Below are 23,903 nucleotides of genomic sequence, written 5' to 3'. Positions count from 1 at the left end.
TTTAAAGAATATATATGTGTGTGTGTGTGTGTGTGTGTGTGTGTGTGTGTGTGTGTGTGTGAGTGTGAGTGAGTGTACTGGTTTATATATCCTGGTGGGGACTTAAAGCTGACTACACACAGACTCATGGGGACTCGTGTCACGGTGGGGACCTAAATTGTGGTCCCCACGGGTACAAAAGCGTATAAATTATACAGAATGAAGATTTTTGAAAATCTAAAAAAGCAGAAAGTTTCCTGTGAGGGGTAGGTTTAGGGGTAGGGTTGGTGTAGGGCAATAGAAAACACAGTTTGTACAGTATAAAAACCATTATGCCTATGGAGAATCCCCACAAGGATAGCTGACCAGACAATTTGTAGTGTGTGTGTGTGTGTGTTTGCTGTGAGGGGTAGGTTTAGGGGTAGGGTTGGTGTAGGGCAATAGAAAACACAGTTTGTACAGTATAAAAACCATTATGCCTACCCCACAACCCCACAAGGATAGCTGACCAGACAATTTGTGTGTGCGTGTTTGTGTGTGTGTGTGTGTGTGTGTGTGTGTGTGTGTGTGTGTGTGTGTGTGTGTGTGTGTGTGTGTGAGTTTTAATGCTTTAAATGAATGTTATACTAAAATTGTATCTATCTATCTTTCAAGTAAAACATAAATAATGAACTACTTTGCTTAATAGAATCAAACAGCAGAAACAACACACACACATACATACATACAGACAAATGAAAACAGTCTTACCGTCCACACAGGAAGGAGCCGCTCTTGTTGTCCCAGCAACTTGCCCAGGGAAGCAAGAACACTTGACAGTTTGGGAGCGCTCCTCAATTTTGTTCTTGTTACAGCAGCGGTGGGCTGCAATGACCTCACAGGTTCCCGCTTTGACGTGCACTGAGGAAAAACAACAAGGACACAGAGTCTATTAAAATCAACCAGCTGTTTCAAACTCTCCTCGCCGACAAAGAAAACGATGAGGCATTAATGCATATTCTGTTGCTGCCGGTGGCTGCAATGGAAATGAATCTGTTGACGTGTAGGCAGTGTACAATTTAATTAATGCTAATGCAAGCAGTTTGATTTGTCTCGGGTCAGAAATCAGAAGAAAATGTTCTCTGTGATCAACGGGTTGGGTTTTATGATTCACTTTAGTAATTACAAGTAAAACGGTTAATTGATAATCATGGACATTTCTGCATCTATTTATTCGTTTTTTTGTTTTGTTTATCCTTCACCTATGACTGAACAACAGCGGGGATGAACGTTACTTAGCATTTAAAAGCGTGTAGTCACAAATCATTTTGAAGCTCTAAATTGAGGAGAAAAGAAAAGAGTATAAAAACATTTTGAAAGTTTTAGTGTACCTTTCAAATCAGCCGTAATTGCATTGGTAAAGATTTTCAATTTAAGACTTGAGTTAAAAATTGATTGAAAAAGGGGCCTCCATTTTCCCATTAGCTGGCCAATCTCAAAATCTCATCAACAACATTAAAAACATTTTGCCTCCAATCAATAAAGAGCCTTTAACGTGCACACAAAAGGGTCTGTCAAGCGGCAGGCCGATTGTGGGCTTGGAAGAGAAAAACAGAGATTTACCAATACATACGCTGGCGGGTGAAGGGCTGAACCCCCTTTGTGTAATTATCTCTCAGCTCCAACACACTAAAGGGCCAAAGTTAATTTTAAAAAGTTTGAGCAAATGCAAATTGAATATTCAATGGTGGAGTTTGTTCCAACAGCTCATAGAAAAGGATTGCTTTGACTCATTCAATGTGCATTACTGCCTTTATTTGTGTACCTTTGAACTGCACAGTGCTTGTAAAAAATCTGTAAGAAAAACAAACAGGGATGGGTTACTCCACAAGCTGATATGAGTTACTTTGGCTTAACTGGTAGAGCAGTGATGTGAAGGATGATTGATTAAAAAGTCAAGTCAAATGCTAAATTAAATTAAATGTATATTTATTTTACATATTTATATATTCATATAACTATTTTAAAATAAATACAAAACAATCTATAAAAACATTTAGATGGCATTATTTATTAATATTTTTCACAAATTGAGAAATCATTAAAAATATGTATAAAAAGAAAGTAATTATATCAAAAATATAAAAAATCCTAAAATGAATCGTTCAAACTGTTCTTTAAAAACATTGTAAATAACAGGTACAGCAATGTTTTAAAAAAAACTCCAGCAACGACAATGTCATGGGTTCAATCCCTAAGTACACACATATGTTTCTCAAATGAACTGTAAGTTGCTTTGGTTAAAAGTGTCTGCCAAATTAATAAATGTAAATTATATTATCTGATAAATATATTTAAATTTGCCAGTTAAAATGAACAGTTTGATCAAAACCTGTTCCTTGACTCGAGGTCACGCTGAAATCAACTTAAATTCGTGAAACAAAGAAAGTGTTGTGTTCCTAGAACAGAATGTTTTTGTCACAGCCACAGAGATCAGCACCAACACAGGAGCACCTGATCCCGGATCAGCTCTCGACCTGCTATGGGAAAGCTTCTCTCAGGACAGCAGCCTTCATTACGCTGCAGGAATAGGTCGGCAGGGCCTGGAGAAACAGTGCAAACTACTGATTAAACCATAACCCTTTCACCAAGGTCATAAACAAGCCAACCAAATCCATAGGCAGTATGTGTGTGTGTGTGTGTGTGTGTGTGTACGTGAGCAATTGGCTCGTGTGAAGATTAAGTGGGCAGTGTTTAGCAAGGTGCCCGAGGACCAACAAAGAGAATTAAACAGCTACTTCTTGGCTCTGTATACTCGACTGATGTGAGACCTTTTCTAAGAATGTGTTGTGCCTTTCTCTGGACATCTGTGCAAAATTTTCATGGACTTGCAATAGCTGCGATCGATATGTTTCACTTAAGGTGTGCAGGCTGGTCGTCTGGCAGAGTCAGGGAAAGTCTGCCTCAGCAGCAGGAGGGGGCGCGATTGGGGCACTAACAGTAATGGGAGCTGGGACGGCTATTAGGCACTGCTTTCAAAACCAAAATCCCATCCATTGATGCAACATTGACAAGCACCATCATCCCAATGAAGACTGTGAGGAATGGACAAACTAGATGGATGACAAACGCATCAAAACTAGTAGGTAAAATAAGCGAGAAGCTATATATTTATTGTTTTTTTGTGTGTGTTTTTCTGTCAATATGGGGTGCTGTGTGTACATTAATGAGGAAAAAAATTTACTTAAATGATTTTAGCAAATGGCTGCAATATAACAAAGAGTGAAAAATGTAAGGGGGTCTGAATACTTTCCGTACCCACTGTATATCTATATCTATCTGTGTGTGTGTGTGTGTGTGTGTGTGTAGTCTCATGCTCACCAAGGCTGCATTTATCAAAATATAGTAAAAATCTGTAAAAATGTGAAATATTAAAATTTAAAACAATTTTAATACATTTTAAAATATGATTTATTCCTGTGATGCAAAGCTGATTTTTCAGAATCATTACTCCAGTCTTCAGTGTCACATGACCCTTCAGAAATCATTCTAATATGCTGATTTGCTGCTGTGAAAACATTTATCATCATCATCATCATTTTTGTGGAAACGTTTATTATTACGATTATTTGATGAATAGAAAGTTCAAAATAACAGCATTTATTTGAAATAATAATTGTGCATCTGTCCCTTTTGATCAATTTAATGAGTTCTTGACGAATAAAAGTATTAATTTCTTTTTTTTATCTTACTGACACCAAACTTTTGAAAGGTATTATTTCAAGTCTAATAATCTCCTTTTTTATGACTTACTTAAAAAGTACATTTTATTTGATCGAATGTATTGATACTCATAATATTTTAAGTGTGGATACAGTGTCTGGATACTTTTGCTTACAAATACCAAATACCTTTCCAAATACAATAAAGCTGAAAAACCAAACACATGGGTTTTCCAACAGCCCAAAAAGTCTTTCAAGCAATGACAAACATATGGTTATTTCACAGGATTTGCAAATGTTGCTGGCACTTGTCAGATGTGGTTAGGATCTGAGAGTCTCCATGCAGTTTCTCATTAATGCGAGTTGAAGGGTAAAATCATTGGGATGTGTGACATTCTCCACAAGGGTAAAGGCCATTTTAAAAATAAAACAGAACAGATTGCTGCCTCAGATGCAAGTATGAGCATTAAGCAGGCATTTTTCCCCTTATGCCTTACTTCTGTGCTTTTTCAGTCTGTCATTGATGGGCTTTTTTGGAGCTGAGCAGCTCTTTTTCCACAAATAGTCAGCGAACATATTGATGAATAACAAAAAAAGGAGAGAAAACATATCAAATGTTCCTGCTAAGCTCCTATTGAATTAGCATAACACAGCCACCCTCTGCTTTGGTGCAAGAGAGAAAGATGACAGACTTTGTGTTCACAAAATTGCTATTCAAAGGTTGTTTTTCCACCCAGAAACACTGTGATGGAGACGCTGGATGGAAAAAATAAGAGCGAGGTGCTTAACCGTTAAAGCAAAGGCTGACTAAATATCACCATATACCTCAGACGAACATAGTAAACAAATGATTAAACCGTCATTAGCCGAGGACACATCAAAACAGCTATTATGTTGCCATGCTAAACAAAAGCATAGAGGGATGTCCTTAAAAGTACAATCTGCTTTCGTTTCATGTGACAGGCAACAATTACCCACGAGCAATAACAATGCCTCTTCATATCTGTTAACTCCTCTCATATGTTTCAAACGCAAAGCTCTCTTTGCAGCCTCAAAGCTAATAACAGTGAAAGTGTCTGTTTAAGCAAAAATAAACCATTGAAGACAAGATTCGATTCTGTATCACATTATACAGTGGCACAAAAAAGTACTAAACCATGTAAAAATGTTAAATGTCATTGCATTATATAATTGTTTGTTTTTTTAAAAGAAGGCAGAAGCAGACTTCTCCTAAAATCAAACTACTTTCAAATGCAATGATATTTTGAAGTAAGGCTGATGCATCAAAATACTGACGATGCAGGTTTAAACCTGTCCTGCAACATACCTAATGCAACATGCTTAAAAAACATTCATTAAAGCATTCATGAAGTCGGTAGGTTCATTCTGGAACCAAACACACATTCATCGCCAGAGTCTTGCTAGTCTCTCCAACCCAAGGCGCTTGACATACAATATCAGCCTCACCGGTTCAATGGAGCAGGGATGTGTGTGTGTGTGTGTGTGTGTGTGTGCTGTGAAAAATGACTGTGAATTTAACGGTAAAAGACTGTAAAAATGCTACAGTAAAAACCTGTTAAATGGTTAACGCTAAATTCCCCTACTATATACGGTGAAAAACTGTTTTGGACATTACATGTATTAATGTACATAATGTGTACATTATGTGACAATACATGTGACATAAATTTTACGGTAGTATACCATTTTTGGAAGTGAAAAATACCGTATAATTTACAGTGAATAACCATAAATTGGAATTCCCAGAATTCCCTGTGTTACATTTCAAATTTGATGTTTTGTTGTTGAAATAACTATGTTTCTTCTTAGTTTTTTCTTATCAGTTTTGTATATTATGGTTGTGAGTTACACCTAACGTTGTTAAATGAATGTTTATTGCATTATTTCAGTTTCATGTGTGTCACCATGATGGTGTTTAGTGTTTGTTTGAACGACACTGTGCACCTTCTATATATGTTATTATTTAAAAGCTGCATGTGATGGGCTTTGGTTCATCATGTGACTTTCTCATCACCTCCTGCATTTGGTGGTTATCAGTGTATTACAAAGGTACAAAACAGATTTCAGTGCTTCAATAGGTTGGTATATTATATCAGTTAATGAAATTACGGTATTTAACTGTAAATTTAAGTTAAAACCGTAAAACCTAAAACGTTGCTACCGTATTTATTACGGTAAAATTCCGGCAACCACAGCTGCCGTTTTTTTACCGTAAATGTTACGGATTTTTTTTTACAGTGTAATATTGATTTAGTCATCCAAGAGTTAAATAACATCATGAAGTATTCATCAATGGTGCACTGAGCAGAGCACACGGGCACATCAACAAAACACCTTCACTAAAAAAAGAAAAATCTAAAAAGAACACAGTAGTCACACTTTTCACACGTGCACTGCACTTAGTGGTCAAAACCTAGTGCTGCGCCACAATAATGAAAATCAAAGTACTGGTACACAAACTAAATATAAAACAATATGTATTATTATTATCATTAGTGAAAAGAACAACAATAATCATCATCTATAGAATAAATGGTCAAAATGTATTTTTAAAATCTGCGTGAACCGGAATTTGTGGCCGACTTTACTTAAGTATTGTGATGTATTTCCAGCTGAAATGGAATATTGAAAAGAGGGCGGGGTTTCTCTCGCTCATAGCAAACTAACAGTTGGAGGGGCATGGTTAAGGATATTCTGCATTCAAATAAATGCAGACTTGGTGAGCATAAAAAACTTTTCAACGGCAGTGTACACACAAACACACACACACACACACACACACAATTATTCCATCCAACCTACACCTGTAGACTTTTTTGCCAAGATTTTAGAGCCAACATCCATCAAAGCATCAAACTTAAACAACCGATAAAAATAAGTGAAGCTACATTTGATTATGGGTGGTCAAACTACATAGAGTAGCACATTACTAGTAGCACATTCTCCCAGTTGCACCACAGGAAATGAGCGCACTTTTTCCTCTACTCTGTCCTAACACCACATACTCAGTGTGACTGCAGCAAAAAGAAAAAGAAATGCTTCCCTGTTTTTTTTTCTTTGACCAGAGAGAGAAAGTGAAGCAGAGTGGCAACCCAAATACCATACCATCGCCATGGCAATTTACAGCAAGACACTTATGAAATTGTTATGAGGCTATAGGAGCGCTAGCCATCTGCGGACTGCAAAAATGGAAGATCAAACGCTCCATCTCAACGCCGCACTGGTTACCTGATCAGAGGTGTTTGGGTGTGGGGAGGGGCGAGAGGGTCTCTAAAAACTCTAAATGAATAGATGTCACATCAAATGTTATTTACCGGGTCAGATCTTTGACACAAATACGCTGTGTTTTTTCTTGACACAAGACACACTCTGATAACCAGCGAGGCGTGGAAAGCCCAGGCCGGGGGGCGATGACAGCAAATTTTCGCCTGTAAGATATGGCCGTTCAGGTTCTGTTGAAAAACAACAACAACAAACAAATATGGCTAAAGTACCTCTGTGGTTAGCGAAGGCTAATATGAAGTCAACACTCCCAAAACAGGAGCGAGTCTGGGCAGAGGTCCAAAACCTTATGCTGGTGTAAACAGAAATTGAAAAGCACACAATAGAAACACACGAGTACCTGTAAATGATAACCATTTGCTTTTGATGGAACTGTACTGTACTGTATGTTGGCTGTCTAGTCTGGGAGTCTTTGCCTATGTTGCCACAAATTTGAATAATTTTTCCCCCTCACAGGTGAGATTTAATACATTATTTAATATATTATAATTCAATCATTTATTATCATAATTTAATATATTATTCCTTATTTAATATATAACATGTTATTTAATTCATAAATGTAAATGTACAATATATTTATAAAGTATAAATATGATATACATATAACTTGTATATAAATATAGATAAAATGTCACGATTTGTTACTTTTTTTTGTAATCATAGAAAATCTCACATGTGAGGGAGAAAAATAACTAATAATAATAATAATAAATTATTAAATTAAAATTATAATAATATATTAAATAATGGATTTCACTATATGAATTGTTGTCACACAGAAAGGTTAAAAAACAATTAATAAAGATCCAAATTTCCAGTAGTATTGCAAATGCATTTATTTAGCATTTTTTAAATAACATAAACACATAATACAAATTTGTATAATTGTATATACATGTTTATATCTTGAGTTATGTCATTCAAAATGTGAATAAAATCTTTATTTACCTATTTATTTATTTAAAAAGCTTTTTAACAATAGCATGACATACTAAAATCTACATCACAAAAATTGGTAAATTTCCCTGTTTGTATTCTTCATCGATTGACCCTCTATTATGCCACCACAAATTCTTCTTTGCTAATAACACATTCAAGGTACAGTCATTTCATATCCCAGACAGCCTTCTGCAAATAAACATTAGACCCCTTTAAGCTCAACTCTACATTATTAATACATCTATGTTCACTGATTATGCCTTGTGACATCACTGGCATCATTATCATTTAACACAACTGGAGTATTCCGTTGGCATTGTTTCTCTTTAAAAACTTTTTTTTTTTAACATTTTTTTTCCTAATATGTGAGATCACCATAATGTGATAATCAACAAATCTGTATTTACATGAATGCTTAAACAGTTTGAGAAATATTATATTGGCAATCTGGGTCAACACTTAACCGCACCACTTAATGAGGCAGGGATAGTGATTCCAAAATACTGATACAGATCATTGCTTACCATTCTCCCTCTGTAAATATCATTCATCATATTTATCCATTTGAAAGATCTCCCTGGCTCTCTTTCCTTCCCCTGCTGTATCCTTTTCCAGACACCAAGGTGCACATAGTGGTCAAGCCAAAGGTTTGGTGACAGATTGCTGTAGCTGACAGATTCAGAACACATCGGCCAAGGGCTCAAATGAACCTCTGTCCAACACCATCCATCTCTACATTGCACCATTAATGGCTGCCCCTGATCAATGGTTCTCCCTTGAGGAACCACGCACCTATCTCAGTCAATGGTCTCTGAATGTTATTACATTTCAGTTGTTGTGAAAAAGAGCAACACCCTGAAACTAATAGAGTCGCTGTCACCGTTTGACATACACTTGGCAAATGGTGGATGAAGGTAAAGATGAGGAATACTGCTATTACAGCATTTCAGAAATGGCATTAAAGAGTTAGTTCACCCAAAAATGACTCTGTCAATGATTCTGTCATTAATTACTCACCCTCATGTCGTTCCAAACCCATAAGACCGTTCATTTTCGAAACACAAATTAAGATATTTTTGATGTAATCCGAAAGCTTTCTGACATCAATGCAACTGACACGTTTAAGGCCAAGAAATGTAGTAAGGACATTGTTAAATGGGTCATATGATGCAATTTCAAGTTTTCCTTTCTCTTTGGAGTGTTACAAGCTGTTTGTGCATAGATAAGATCCCTAAAGTTGCAAAGACTAAAGTCTCAAATCCAAAGAGATATTCTTTATAAAAGTTAAGACTCGTCCACGCCCTCCTAAAACGCCTCGTTTAAACACGCCCCCACATGTCTACGTCACTGTGTGGGAAGATTTGCATAACACAGCCCAAATGTTCATGCAAAGAAAGAAGGTGTAACTTTGATTCTAGCTGTAGAATTGTTGCTGCCGCCATATCGTGGAGACGCTCTGTGCTTCCTTGTGAAAGCGAAACTACCTTGTTTGGCCTTCCAAAAGAGGACAGTTGTATTTACAACACTGTTCCAGAACAGTTCAACCCAAATATTCAGATGTGTGCAGCGCATTTTATGGAGGACTGTTTCCTGAACCTGGTAGAGTAGCCTACAATGCTGTGCACAAAGGCTGTTTCTATAAAGTGGGGCAATTCCAACTTTGAAAGGACAGTCTGGCTCTTCAGACTCACAGCCTGTAAATACGTTTTCATATTTAAAGAATTTGCCACTGACGATTCAAATGCGAGTTTTGAGCAGTGTAGAGTAGCACTTGTTGTTTGTCGTTTCTCCGATCACAAATGCAGACATGGTTTTATGTTTACGCGCCGTGATATGCAACGCAACGCATAAAAAGACAGTATAAGTCATTATAATCAGTAATTATGTCCCCACTGGATGCAACAAATGCCTTGTTTGTAATGGGTTTTATTGGTTTTGCCTCGTCACAACAGGACTTGGCATCACAATATGGTAAGGGGCGTAACATTTCTGTCACACGCTTGAGGTATTCGGCCAATCACAACGCACTGGATAGCTGGCCAATCAGTGACAGCGTACACCTCGCTTTTCAGAGCGATGAGCTTTGTAAAAATCGACGCGTTTCAGAAAGGCGGGGCATAGAGGTGCAACAATAATGTACAGTATGTAGAAAATAATGTGTTTTTTTAACCTTAAACCGCATAAACACATTGCATTACACTAAATACACAAAATAATGTTATTTTTAGCAACGTCATATGACCCCTTTAAAATAGCCCATGTGACATCGTTGGTTCAACCGCAATTTTTTGAAGCTACGAGAATACTTTTTGTGCACACAGAAAACTCTGCCGCCATACACAAGAGAACCACGATGCATACATGTGCATTCCTCTGACTGTAAACAAAGCGCAGCGCATCCAGGTTCTATGTCAGAACGCCGGCTTCTGCATCAGCAGCATCACATGCATGCGTTGTGGTACTGTCATGAACATGCGTTGAAGACTGACATGGAAGAGAAGAAATTGTTGAATAAAGTCATTATTTTTGTTTTCTTTGCGCACAAAATATTCTCATAGCTTTCTTGTAAAACAAAGAAAGGATGTTGGCAGATTCTGAAAATAACACATTGGAGGGCTACTTCAGTTTACCATGCAAGCGGGCATAGTTATTGACCAATAATTTATATTGAATATAAATATAAAGGCATATGAACATGTATTCATTTTGCAGGCAGATTTACACAAAGTCACTTGCAAATGAGGAATACAAAGTATTTTGTTCCTAAGGTGGCAATAAGTTGCGAGTTACAAGAGGCGCTGTAATACAAAGTTCATACAAAGTTCACTCTTCAACATTAGTGCTTAAATATACATTTTAAAATATATATAGCAGCCCTGGCTGCTCCATAGTTTATTCAGGGACTGAGCAGAGAATTCTACTTTTCTCACTTCTGAGACTTTTATTACACCTGTCTGTCTGGGTGTTCTTGTTTTGTCTCGCTTTCAAGAAGATAGCTTAAATTTTTTGTTACTTTCCCCATCCATTAGAGGAGGATCCCAGGTCAGAAGCTTTCCTGAATACCATTCACATCACAGCACCTGACACTATTGGAAAATAATGGGAGGGAAAGAAATGACGGCGTGAAACAAAAACACGTTCTCTATAAAGGCTGGCGTTTTATTATTACAGTATGGTGGATATCATAGGAGTCATATATCAGAATACACAAAAAGAATACTTAAATGGACTACATTTATAGTGCATTTTGACATTTCGGAGCCATATATAGCCTAATACCTCTATGAGCATAGAAATTAGTGTTGGTTTTCCATCGTGTTCATTCATTCCGAATGCATCCTGCCTCTCACTACAGTCATGTTTGCTCTAAATAGCATGCTGTCCCCACCCTCAAAGTGTCAGTAGTGTTTTATATCTCGCATATGCACACGTACACACACAAACACATACACTCTCCTCTGAGCCTGCAAAACATGACTGACAGGGGAGATGTCATCACACATGCTGCCGTGGTAACAAACAACACCAATCAGCTTCCTGTGCTGTCGTCTACAGACTGAGGCGGAAAGGAGACAGCCCATGAACTGAAATAAACAAACTCGCTCCCATTCAGAATGGCATAAAATATAGTGCATGATCCAAATTTAACATATTAACTGGCCTGTATTAAAAGATCATATATTTTTTAAGTTTTCAAATGTAACTTTTAGCTTTGAAGGTTGTATACTGTACCATCAAAAAAATGTTTTTGTAATTATTTAATCACCCATAACAAACCCAAAAGGTGCTATTTTTCTAAGGTCAGGTCTAAGGTCTAAGGTCAGAGTAGATTGCCAACCAAAACCACCATAAAACCTTCCATGACTAGCTCGGACTCATTCAACTACGCCATTTCGGGTCGAGGTGAAATATTGCAAGTGCTAATTGTTAATCAGCCAACTTACAATGACTGTTGAGCAAAGCTGCCGCTAGCCAGAGGTGAAATATTACAATTATGAATTCTCAATAGTTTAAATTACTTTAACTGAGGTCTGTTCAAGAGTCATTAACCTACTGAATGGTAGTTGCTGGTCATAATTAATTCACATTTGAGAACACCGCACTGCTCCCTGGCACTGAACATTTTGTTTTGCGTAATTTAACCAGCATCATTTTTTTTAGTAGTATCGCTGATCACTGTGGGTCACCAGACAGGGATTAGACTGCATGTAAGATAGGAATGCTAAATTAATCACTGCAAAACTGATATGCGTCCAGTTGAGAGTAAAGCATGAGTGTGTTGTAATTCTCAAATATTGTCTCACTCAGGGAAACCAAGATTGCAGCAAGGTGCCAAAACACTACCCATATCGGTATGGGTATGCCAGTAGCATTGTTCAACAAGAAATAGTTCAGTCTCTTTTAGGCTTGTTGGGACCAAATTTGAAGCAATATTGTTAGTCTAACATGTGCTATTATGTAGATTCATGGTAATTTACATTTCTAAGCATCTCTGACTCAAAAGGTTCATTTGGAAGAGAAAGACATTTAAATTTTAAATGCGTACTGTATGTCTGCTCTATTTTAGGAGTACATTAATATACAGATGTTCTCCGAGCAACCTGAGAGGACTATGGAGTAAGATTCTGCATCCAGGGGTTACAACCCTTTAGGCAGATGCTTAGAAAATTGACTTTACAAATATAGGAATGTATGTTGCTGCATTATGTAGAATCAACACTGGAAATAGGACGAACATAATACATTTTTATTGCGGCGTCATACTAGTTGATATTGCTAAATTTGGTGCAAATATTACTATTGAAAAACTGCTTACTGAATTCAGCTGCCTCGATTTAAGTCATCTTTCCATAGTGCAACATTTCCAGAGTGAAACAGTACATTAAAATAAATAAAATAAAATAATAATTATTATTATTATTTTTAATTGCATTGTTTTACTCAGTAAAACAAGACAAACATGTCTTCTTTGACAAAGTGTACCAACTAATCATCTGCAATAAGACCAAGAATTAGCTTGAATTGCTCAGGCACTTAGCAATTGCATGCTATGAACTGAATACATGGACGACTGATAGAATTCATTATAAAACTGCACAAGTCTCAAAGTAACACATTTGGGGTGAGGTGTAGTGGAAACTAATATAGGGAGGGAGGGAACCAACAACCCGAGAAATCCACAAACCCTTTGGAGCATCTCTCACAATAGATCTCTCGCATCGTCTCCTTTAGCGAAGGACGCCTGCTCGTAAATGTCTTCCAGGATTGATATCGTATTATTACTTGCACTTATTGAGTGGGTAGTTTCAAAGGGACAGTTATTAATCCAAATATCTTTAATTTATGATCTGGGGCAATCTGTTCTAGTAATAACAGCAAGCAATTCCTTATTAGAGTTGAGAGAGAAATATTGAGAGAGATATATTCCTGATATATCCTCAGCTGGGTGAAAATAGAACCATGCTCGAACCATAAAATGCGACTCTACTGGAGGTGTGCAAACAAACTGTGAGAAAAAAATAGTCTGCATTATCAGTGCTGCAGTTCTAAAACTCTGATTGAATGTCACCATGCAAATGTATATGTGTGCATTCGAAATCACTTACAGAGTGCTTGTTTCCTTGTTTAGCCTTACCATGCAATATTGATTTCAATATTATCAATATTTATGCCGTCTAGAAATAATAATTGACAAGCTACATATTGAATGGTAAACTAAAATTAAAGACCTCTTACAAGCACTCTTTAATAAAGCAAAGAAAACCTAAGGCCACTTGCAAAATTAAGATTTCAATGCCATGTCAGCCTCTTTAAAATACAAGAGTTGCATAAATACAATAAAATAAATACAACAACTAAGAATATACAGTGTTTTACATTTACATTTAATACAAATTCTATGACATTTTTTTCTGGTAAAATCTTACTAAACAAGTCCTTAACTGAGCTTACTACATAAAAGTATCGTCTACTAGCAATAAAAGCAGGGCAGTCCAATAAAATATGTTTAATGGAAAGCCGGGTCTTGCAAAACATACATACAGTTGGGTCTTCACCTTTAAGCAGAAATGCATGAGTTTATCTTGCATGACTCAGACCAAAAAAAAATCCAAAGCTAAGGTATTTAATTCAGCCAGAGACTGAAAAAAACACACTTATCATCTCAAAATTGATGGCCAAAATTGCTGGGTCCTAGAACACATAAATGTGAGCCTTTTTAAAAAACTGCAGTGAGTCATTTTAAAAGCTTCGTGATGGCGATGTTACTGTGCTGTTCTCAGCACTGCCCGCTAGACCGCTGTTGTCAGCACTTCTCTGCTAATTGCCTCCATCAGTTAAAATCATTATGATCCCCTTTTATTCCGGCCCAAAATAGAAATTAAATCATGTTGCTCGGAGTCACAGACTGACCATCAGGATGTCTCAATAGCTACTAATGAGATGCTACTCATGGGTGAAGGCTTGGTGTATGAGCGGGATTACTGTATGAAAAGTCAAATGAGTCATAATGATAAGAAACTAGTGCAAGAGGAACACTAGCTCACCGACACTGATCTATAATAATTTATAGTATCTATTGTATATTGTATCTATCTATCGATCTATTGATCAATCGATCGAGTTAAAATCATTATGATCCCCTTTTATTCCGGCCCAAAATAGAAATGAAATCATGTTGCTCGGAGTCACAGACTGACCATCAGGATGTCTCAATAGCTACTAATGAGATGCTACTCATGGGTGAAGGCTTGGTGTATGAGCGGGATTACTGCATGAAAAGTCAAATGAGTCATAATGATAAGAAACTAGTGCAAGAGGAACACTAGCTCACCGACACTGATCTATAATAATTTATAGTATCTATTGTATATTGTATCTATCTATCGATCTATTGATCAATCGATCATATCTTATAGTATCTAGCTAATTGTCTATCTATCGATCTGTATCTATCCTATCTATCCATCTAATCCATAGTATCTATAGTCTCTTATAGCATCTATTGTCGATCTATCTATCTATCGTAATCTATAATATCTATTATTGATCGATTGACTGTATCTTATAGCATTCTATAGCATCTAGCTATCTGTCTATCTATCGATCTATCGATCTATCTATCGATCTTTCGATCTATCTATCAATCTATCTATCTATCTATCTATCTATCTATCTATCATTTCACCATCTCCTCAAATATTACATCATGTCTTTAGCTCAGTATGCTGTGAAATGTGTTCCACATTGTCCAGTGTCCCAGAGGAAACACTGACCTGCCCTGCAGACACCGAAATGTCAGTAATCTATAATATCTATTATTGATCGATTGACTGTATCTTATAGCACATCTAGCCATCTAGCTATCTGTCTATCTATCGATCTATCGATCTATCTATCGATCTTTCGATCTATCTATCAATCTATCTATCTATCTATCTATCTATCTATCTATCTATCTATCTATCTATCTATCTATCTATCTATCTATCTATCTATCTATCATTTCACCATCTCCTCAAATATTACATCATGTCTTTAGCTCAGTATGCTGTGAAATGTGTTCCAAGTTGTCCAGTGTCCCAGAGGAAACACTGACCTGCCCTGCAGACACCGAAATGTCACAGTCCAATTGTTGAGATGTCTTCTTCTCCTCTTTTCCTGTTACAAGCTATAGCTACGCTATTCTACACAGAGAGCACTGAGGCATGCACAATTTCCCTTGTAGACATACAAGCTCACTCTAGGCTGAAATTCTGCTGTCAGTGACATGTAAGTGAATAGGGAAATTACCTTAAAGATTATTTTAAAACCTTTAAAGTAACATTTAACTAAACAACGCCAGCAAGGAACCATTTGTAATTTAATAATATCAACCAAGACCATCTATAATACCTGGAGAGAGATACAGTATCAATTGTGTAATTATGAAATCTACTAGCAAGGGCTAACTGGACCACACTAAGCGAATTAAACAATTGCAAGCGTTAATGTGTAAGTGGGTATGTGCAAGTTAACCTTGCAGAGTGAAATATTCTGATGATCTCATTGTCTTTATAATTCAATTCAGTTCAGGGCCATATTTCATCTCTACATCAACAGAACATTCTTCCAGAACCAGTTACATCTCTAACTTTATGACCTGCATAGTGTATCACTTCAAGCCCTGTATCTGAAGAAAAGAGACCAGCTGTCAGATTAAATCGGATAATCGGCTCTTGCAATGTGGTTTTCACGCCTCCATTATTCCAGCGTGCGTTGCAGAATCTCCCCCTGCAGCTACTGACTAACAAATCAGAAAGTACTTGATTGCTGTGTATTAACATGGAGAGCAGAGGAGGGAAACATTCCATCTAATCAACAGTAAGAGATGATCTTATTGCTTCATGAATTTATATAAAGAGATTTTACAGATGCAACGGCTCCTTCAAGATCACCACATAGGACATAAATGACAAATAAACATCAGCTCACCTGTTTCTCCTAGACAGCATTGAGAAATGTATATTTCTCGTGTGAAATAAATGCTGGTAATCTAAACTTTGAGTTTCTTAAACTGAGCTCAAATTTACCAAGACACCAAAGTCTATGTCAGAAATTTCAATATAAACTATTAAAATATATAGAAAATATTTTCCTATTTTCTATATCAATGATATCAGTTCTTACTTTAGAACAAAAGTCTCATTTGTATCAAGAAATAGTGTAATTCAGGTTTGACAGCACAATTAACAACTAATTTAATTACAGTTTTCAATAGTATAACAGTAGCTCAACTGATTTCAAAATAGTGTTGCTTTTCCAGTAAGGACTTAATTTTTCCAACAACTAGCATTTTTTTGCACCCAAAAATGTCAATGGGTGAGAAAAAATGTAACGAGTTATATTGTGTGAAACATAACGTATAATATTTGTATGTATTTATTAATAAATTTTTTCTCAAGTAATTTTATTGTTTTAATGAATATTAAAGAATATTACATTGCTGTGCATTTTTTAAGGCAGCGCCCACAATAAATATTTGAGACAAAGTTTGATCTCAAATATTTCCTAAGCTATTAAAAAAATCACGTTTAATTTGGCAATGTTTATTAACGAGACCACCAAAACAACTAGAACTTTAAGGCATTTCTGCTTTTTTTTTTTTTAAGTTGCCAGATTTTGCCCTCTTTCTTCGAACATTACCCAGTCCCTCTCTCTCCCTCTCTCATGACTAACTAATGAGTCCTGGCATTGCTGTTGTCCCTGTGGTGTTATTGGGCTGATCTGTGCTCTCTTAAGGGTGTGCTGAGAGGTTGACTCTCTAAAGCAGCAGGAGGCCCACACTTCTCTTAAACATCAGGGCTAAAGAGGTTTGTTTACTGGGTAACACCTTGGCCTGACCTCCCCGAGCTGCTGGGAGTTACTCTGTGATTAGTTCTGTGCTAGCCTGGAGCCGAAGACCCGGCGTCAAGTGGAAAGCCACTCTCTCCCCACCGCAGGGTGAATGATTGGGCAACTAGCGCTGTAATCAATCACCCTTTCTACCTCCGACATACCGCACATATACACATCCACCGGGAGAAGGATGGGGCCTCCTAAACTTGTTGCTATCTTTGTTGCTGTGCCTGAAAAGCTGCATGATTTTATTTAGAGTCGGCCTTTGACTCGATAACAGGAGATTAATTGTCGCTGTTGCTTCGGTTTGTCCCCAGTGGGCACAGAGAAAGGATATACTATACATGTATGTGCTCAAACATGATTTCCTCTATTCACTCCTGGTCTGCTACTGTTTGCCACTCGGCCCCTGTGGACGGGGTCTCATTATTGCGATGTGTATTCACATCTTCCACCTTTTGCCCAGGGTTCTCCTTCTCTTTCACTTTGCAGCTTTCCACTTACAATGAGATTTCTGTGACTCCTTCTCCTTTGGCATCCCTGTTGGTCTGAAACTGGGCTTCACTAACCTAACGCTGCCCTCCCATCAAGACAAGAAACTTCAGAAAGAAAAATCACAAAAGTTATCACTTTTAAATCTCAGTGGTCTCTCCTAGACAGAAGCAATGAGACTAAATGGAGATCAAATGAAGACTCAAATGAAGAACAGATCTCAACAATTAGGGCTGCATGATTAATTAAAATCCAAAATTGTATGATATGGCTTAATGCAATATCATATTGCAAAGGCTGTGATTTGATTAAATAAATACATATGCTGTGAAGAGAGGCTTTAATGGCTTCCTGTGGGTTTTCACCACAAAGAATATTCAACAGATTCTTTCTGCATCTCCAACATGCGAAAACAAGCTAATATCTTTTGGTTTGTTTTCATTCAAGGTAAAGTCAGTTGGAACATCATTTATTCACAAGGTCAAGTGGGTCGTTTTGAAAATGAGCAGCACAAGGTTGCTAAACCCCTAGTACAACAAAAAGCAAACATTGTGTATGAATTTCCAGGAAAAATAGACTTCAGAAACTGGAGGTCAAGCTCATTCTAGGCTAAACGCAGCAGTTGAGTGGGCAAAATCTCAGTTGATAGTCTGTTTCCTCTAATGATTCCCATTAAAGTTAATGTGTATGTTTGCATGCAACTTACCAATATGGCTGCGATGTGTTGAGGCCAGACTCAGCTGACCCCAGAGAGACAGCAGACAGATGCCCAACAGCAGCAATCTCCTGCCCACACGCTGCAGTTCCCGCTCCCGCATCCTACAATCACACACACACAATACCTGTTTATCCTTAAGCGAAATTAACATATGATTCAATGACAAATGGGAAATAACACTCAGAAAACAGCTAATTTATCTTGAATACACTATCAAACACATGGAAATAAGTACTACAATTTAGTAATCCTATCAAATGGTAATACTACTGGGGCTAGTTGTCAAACAGGCTATATTCAGACTGCAGGCAGATTTTTTTCTCAGATCAGATCTTTTCAGTCAGACTGTCTGTACTATTAAAGTGCAAGTGATCAACTCAGATTTGTGTGTCCATACATAACCAACTTATCTGCATGGGCTGCTTTGGTTTCGATGCAGGTGTACCCACATTTTTGATGAGGCTTTCAAAACAGATGCAGGAAAAATAGAGATGCATCGTCTCCAAATAAGCACCTGTCGAGTCACGGTGCTTAAGAAAAACTCAGTGATGGAGGAGACTGGTATATATTGTGATATTCCGGCTTTGGCTTCGTTTGAATTCTGTATGAATACTTCTGGCATTTCTGTCACCGGTTTTGATGTTAGTGTTGCGTTAAGAGTGATGCAAAATGATGATTTGAAATCTGATTTGAGCAGCCAGAGCATCTAGACTGAGACGCATCCGGAAAAATCTGATTTGAATCCAAATTTTATTTCATGTTTTTGTTTTTTTTAGCTGTCCAAATTTTAAAAAACCCATCTGGATGATATTTGGATATGCTAAAAAAATTGATATTTGCTAATAGTCTGAACAAGACCATAGGTGCAGTAACCACATTAGCATATTCAGGCAACAGTATTATAAGAGGTAGGTTTTTCATACAGTTTTATATTGGGGAAGGTTGTCAGATACTTTTTTAAATTATATAATTCTTAATTGGTTTGATATTTCTGAATGTTACATATACATTTTCAGTGTTTCATTAATTGTTTTACGGTCCATTTTGATTTCTTGTTAATTTTAATGTAGCACTGTGGTACTTTTCTGAAAACTAAACATTTTACTATTTCCTATAGTAAATTTACTATTTACTATCCCCTAATTGGATAGCTCAATCACCCAGAAAATAGTCCATTTACCATGTAAATGTCAGACCCAATATCCCATTTTATTCTGAAATACAGTCAGTATAGTCAAACAAATGACTCCAAACACAACATGATCCATAAATACTCAAAATGCGAGATCGTTTAGAACGTGGCAGACACGATTCCAAACAGCCATTAATTTCCTCAAATATCTGCCATCCCTCAAATGTGTTAGCGAGTGACACAATCTCGCTATTTGGAGGTGGTCCGCTCTTGTCTGGAAAACACAGCAATCTTGATATACTATCAGAGGCTGCAGGCCAGTAATTCCCTCTCTGTCTTTGAGGGGTCCAGAGAGACTAGAACACACAAAAGCAATCATCGTGCCGCCACGCCAAGCTTGTGTTCTACTTGTGGAGGGAGGACAACAGCAGTATCACAGCCATATTTTCATGTATTTTGCCAGCATCCCTTCTCAAATTACAGCAAAGGCTGGCTTCATATGAGGGGCTGCGAGCCTGCGTGTTTGACAGAGACTGTGAGGCTTTCATGCATATGTTCAGTATTCAGTCAGACTCTGGAGATTTCGTTGTCCTTCATTATTCTACACTAAAAGAACATTGGTTTGGTTTTGTGGCTGCAGCAGAGCATGTGAATAACCCAATTTGAGGATTTGATTAAGGCAGGATTTGAGGAAATCTGTGTTGCATTTTGCAAGTCAAAAAAAAGGACTTTAAGCATGTTAATAAACTCTACATCAATACAAAATACATATATAGTAGAATTAGATTTCTACAGAGGTGCTTACACATGAAGAACTGACTGCCACAATAGGGTGTATTAGACAATTGTGGACCGTTGCCATGGCTTTACTATATGGTTGCTAGCATGTCCTGAGAGGTTGTCAGGGAATTGCTATACGGTTACCAGGGTGTTACTATGCAGCTGGTAATGCTAGAGTGTTTCAATGATTACTATGCAGTTGTTAGCATGCTCTGAATGGTTACCAGGGCATTGTCATGTGGTTGTCATGATGTTTTGATGGTTACTAGGGTGTTGCTGTACAGCTGGTAACACTAGAGCGTTTTAACCATGTTACTATGCAGTTGTTAGCATGTTAAGTGTTTACTAGAGTGTTGCTATGCAGTTGCCAGGGTGTTCTGGTGATTGCTAGGGTGTTGCTATGCAACTGGTAATGCTTGAGTGTTTTAACCATGTTACTATGCAGTTGCTAGTATGTTCTGAGTGGTTACCAGGGTGTTGCTATGCAGTTGGTAAGGTGTTGTAAATTGCTTCAAAAGCAACTTTACACAATTGCTAGTGTGATGCCATTCAGAGAGGTGGTTGCTGGTGTGTTCTGGGTGGCTGCTAAGGCATGACTCTACGGTTGCCAGGGTGTTCTGGTGGTTGCTAGGGTGTTTCCATGCAGCTGGTAATGCCTAGAGTGTTTTAACCATGTTACTATGCGATTACTACCATGTTCTGAGTGGTTACCAGCGTGTTGCTCTGCAGCTTGTAAGGTGTTATAAGTTGCTTCTAGTGTAACTTTACATGGTTGCTAGGTTGATGCTATTCAGAGAGGTTGTTGCTAGTTTGTTCTGGTGGTTTACAGAGCATTCCAGATGATTCCAGATGTGGCTCAGCTGATTTTAGCATTCCTTAAAGTGGTTGCTAAGGTGATGCTATGCAGTTGCTAGGGTGTTCTGAGTTACTTTCAAGGCATTGTTTTACAGTTGGACGTGTTCTGAGTTCCTAGGGTGTCCTGGGTGGTTGCTAAGGTGTTGTTATGCAGTGGATAAGGCAGATTTCTTTTAGAACGCTGTTGCTAGAGTTGCTAAGCATAGTATTTTAATTGTTTGCCAGGTGAAAACTGTCAAGTCTGAGTAAAAGCACAGCTCTCCACAACAAGCCACACAATCTGAGGTAACATTCATGTCTATAACAGAAACTACATCAGACTCTTAACTCCTATGAGAAATAATAACAGTGAAGAACACAAAAAAATGAAATCTGGGCTTTTTTAAAACCTGATTAGAAAATGCAAGTCTTTGCACACATTGTCAGTGCTTCATAAGCATCATTCATCAACCCAGCATCTTTTCTTTCTCTCTTTCCCTCGTGCTTTCTTCCTCCCACCCATAAGAGCAATTAGCCTCTCTGCCCGCAATAACCGCACAAAGCCGATGGGGTTCACAAGCTTATGAGGTCCTTGACAAGTCACTGGACTTGAGGTATTGAAAACACACACACTGTAAATAGCTGACATCACCCTGCATGCACCCAAAGGGCTTGCACGTATCGATTGAAAAGAGACATGGGTAAATAGGAGCCAAAGAGGTCAGAATGTTTTTTTCAACAAACCCAAGCGTGCAACAGCCATTTCCTGATTGGACATGTTTTGGTTTAAGGGCAGAACAAACCTTCAATTGCATTTTAACGTGTTAAGAAACAAACAATGTAGTCTTTGACAAACCTTCACGTCATTCAATCAAATCCTCTGCTGCAAAACACATGACCTAATTATGGGTATGATAGAGGCAGCCAATAAGTTTGTTATTAATTTGGTGATTATGGCTACGTTTAAATAAAATATTATGCAGTATATGCTGTGCAGTGCCTAATATTAAAAAAACACTATGTGAAGCTGTATGCATTACACAACAGTAGTACAATGATTTGCATACTGTGCACAGTATACATACTATATAATGCATGAACAGTAAATGTAGACAATATTGTTGAAAAGTCTGGGGTCAGTAAGATTTTTCTAAAGAAATTAAGCAATTAAACATTTTATTCAGCAAGGATGCATTAAATTGATCAAAAGTGACAGTAAAGACAATACAAAATGTTAGAAAAGATTTATATTTCAAACAAATGCTGCTGCATATCAGAAATAAATTCAATTTTAAAATATATTCAAATAGAAAACGGTTATTTTAAATTATAATAATATTATACTACACATATTAAAATACTGCAGAAATAAGCATAGTATACAATTCCAAATGATCCAAATCCCATCTTTCCTTTGTGGACCCACAATTCCCTGCTACCTCTAAGGCAGTATGACTCACTTTTAAAGCAGATAAACACATAAACCAGAGGGAGGAAAGAACCAACAAGTTATTAAGCAGCTTCTCCCCTGACTCATCATCTCACTTCAATACGTGTAATACACTATACACCTAAGGGACACCAACAACAGCAGCTGATTGACAGCATTAAAGACACCAATGAAGGCATTTTATTAAAAATTCAGAGAAGAACAAGCATTAAGACTAGAAGTGCAATTGCCAAACCACTCAAACGCAATAAAAACGAGTGAAGGAAAAAAAAAACTCCACCTGTTTTCCCCAAGAACAGCGAATCACTTTCAAACGAGCAATCCAACCCACCACGGCTTGCTAATTAGTCCCTTTGGAATGCCCCTCGTGCAGATGGCAAGATGTCTGACATATTTATTTTGGTCCTTCTCGTTCAAACCTCTCCTTTCTCTAGTTCTTAAACTCACCTTCGTCTGAACGGAGGCGGTAAATGCATTTAATCCTGCTGATGTAGAGTCATACAAGTTCTCCAGACTCGCTTGACCTTACTGCGTGGATGTAAGTGCGCGCATATGAAAGAAGTGGAGAGAAAACAAAATTACAGAGCCGCCCAGGTAGGCGAGTTTCCCCTCAGGCCTTGAAGGAACCGGGCACGCGAGGCTCACGTCTGCCAGCTTGCCAACCGCAGGAGTGCAACTTAAGATCTAGACTGCTGGGTGAAGTGGAGAATCAAAGATGGAGAAGGTCTGAAAGGAAAGAGAGAGGGATAGAAGTGTACAAAGGAAGAACGGGGGCCTCAGGTGTAGTTATTAGTCCACAGCACTATTGATGGGCCTTGACAAGAAAGAGCCAGGAGGGGAAAACAGCTGTTTGGGCACTATGAACTTTCAACAAATAGGATTCAAAATGGGTCTGAAGACCTGTATTAGTTTCCTTTTTCTACAAATGTTTACTCATATGAGGTTCTTAACCTTCAGAAAATGCTAAATATTACATTAAATGTATTTTCTGTGAGGTTTTAAATTTGTACGACCCTATTAGCTTCCTACTAAATTTAAATGTCTAAATACAATTTTAAATTTTGATTTACATATAAACATGAAATCAACATCAAAACTAAAGGGACAGTCCACCCAAAAATATTTGGTTTCCTTTGACTTCCAATTATTTCATTTATTTGTTTATTGTCCATACAATGGAAGTCAATGAGAACCAAA

At 37.4% G+C, this 23,903-nt stretch overlaps 1 protein-coding gene across 1 annotated transcript in view; it reads right to left on the bottom strand.

The window, feature by feature from the left end:
- Positions 1–23,903, bottom strand: part of LOC107572492 (protein FAM19A2-like) — a 62,982-nt gene that overhangs the window by 7,906 nt on the left and 31,173 nt on the right. The window contains exons 2-3 of the mRNA XM_016258916.1: positions 18,499–18,613; positions 730–879 (exon numbers count right to left, since the gene is read on the bottom strand). Coding sequence (XP_016114402.1) covers positions 730–879; positions 18,499–18,610 — 262 coding nt within the window. The 5' untranslated portion in view covers positions 18,611–18,613. The remainder of the gene's footprint in view (positions 1–729; positions 880–18,498; positions 18,614–23,903) is intronic.

Source organism: Sinocyclocheilus grahami, unplaced genomic scaffold, assembly GCF_001515645.1.
Source record: "Sinocyclocheilus grahami isolate Dianchi unplaced genomic scaffold, SAMN03320097.WGS_v1.1 scaffold1761.1, whole genome shotgun sequence".
Lineage (NCBI taxonomy): Eukaryota > Metazoa > Chordata > Actinopteri > Cypriniformes > Cyprinidae > Sinocyclocheilus > Sinocyclocheilus grahami.
Note: the sequence above shows the minus strand (reverse complement) of the source record. Positions and strands in the feature narration are given on the sequence as shown.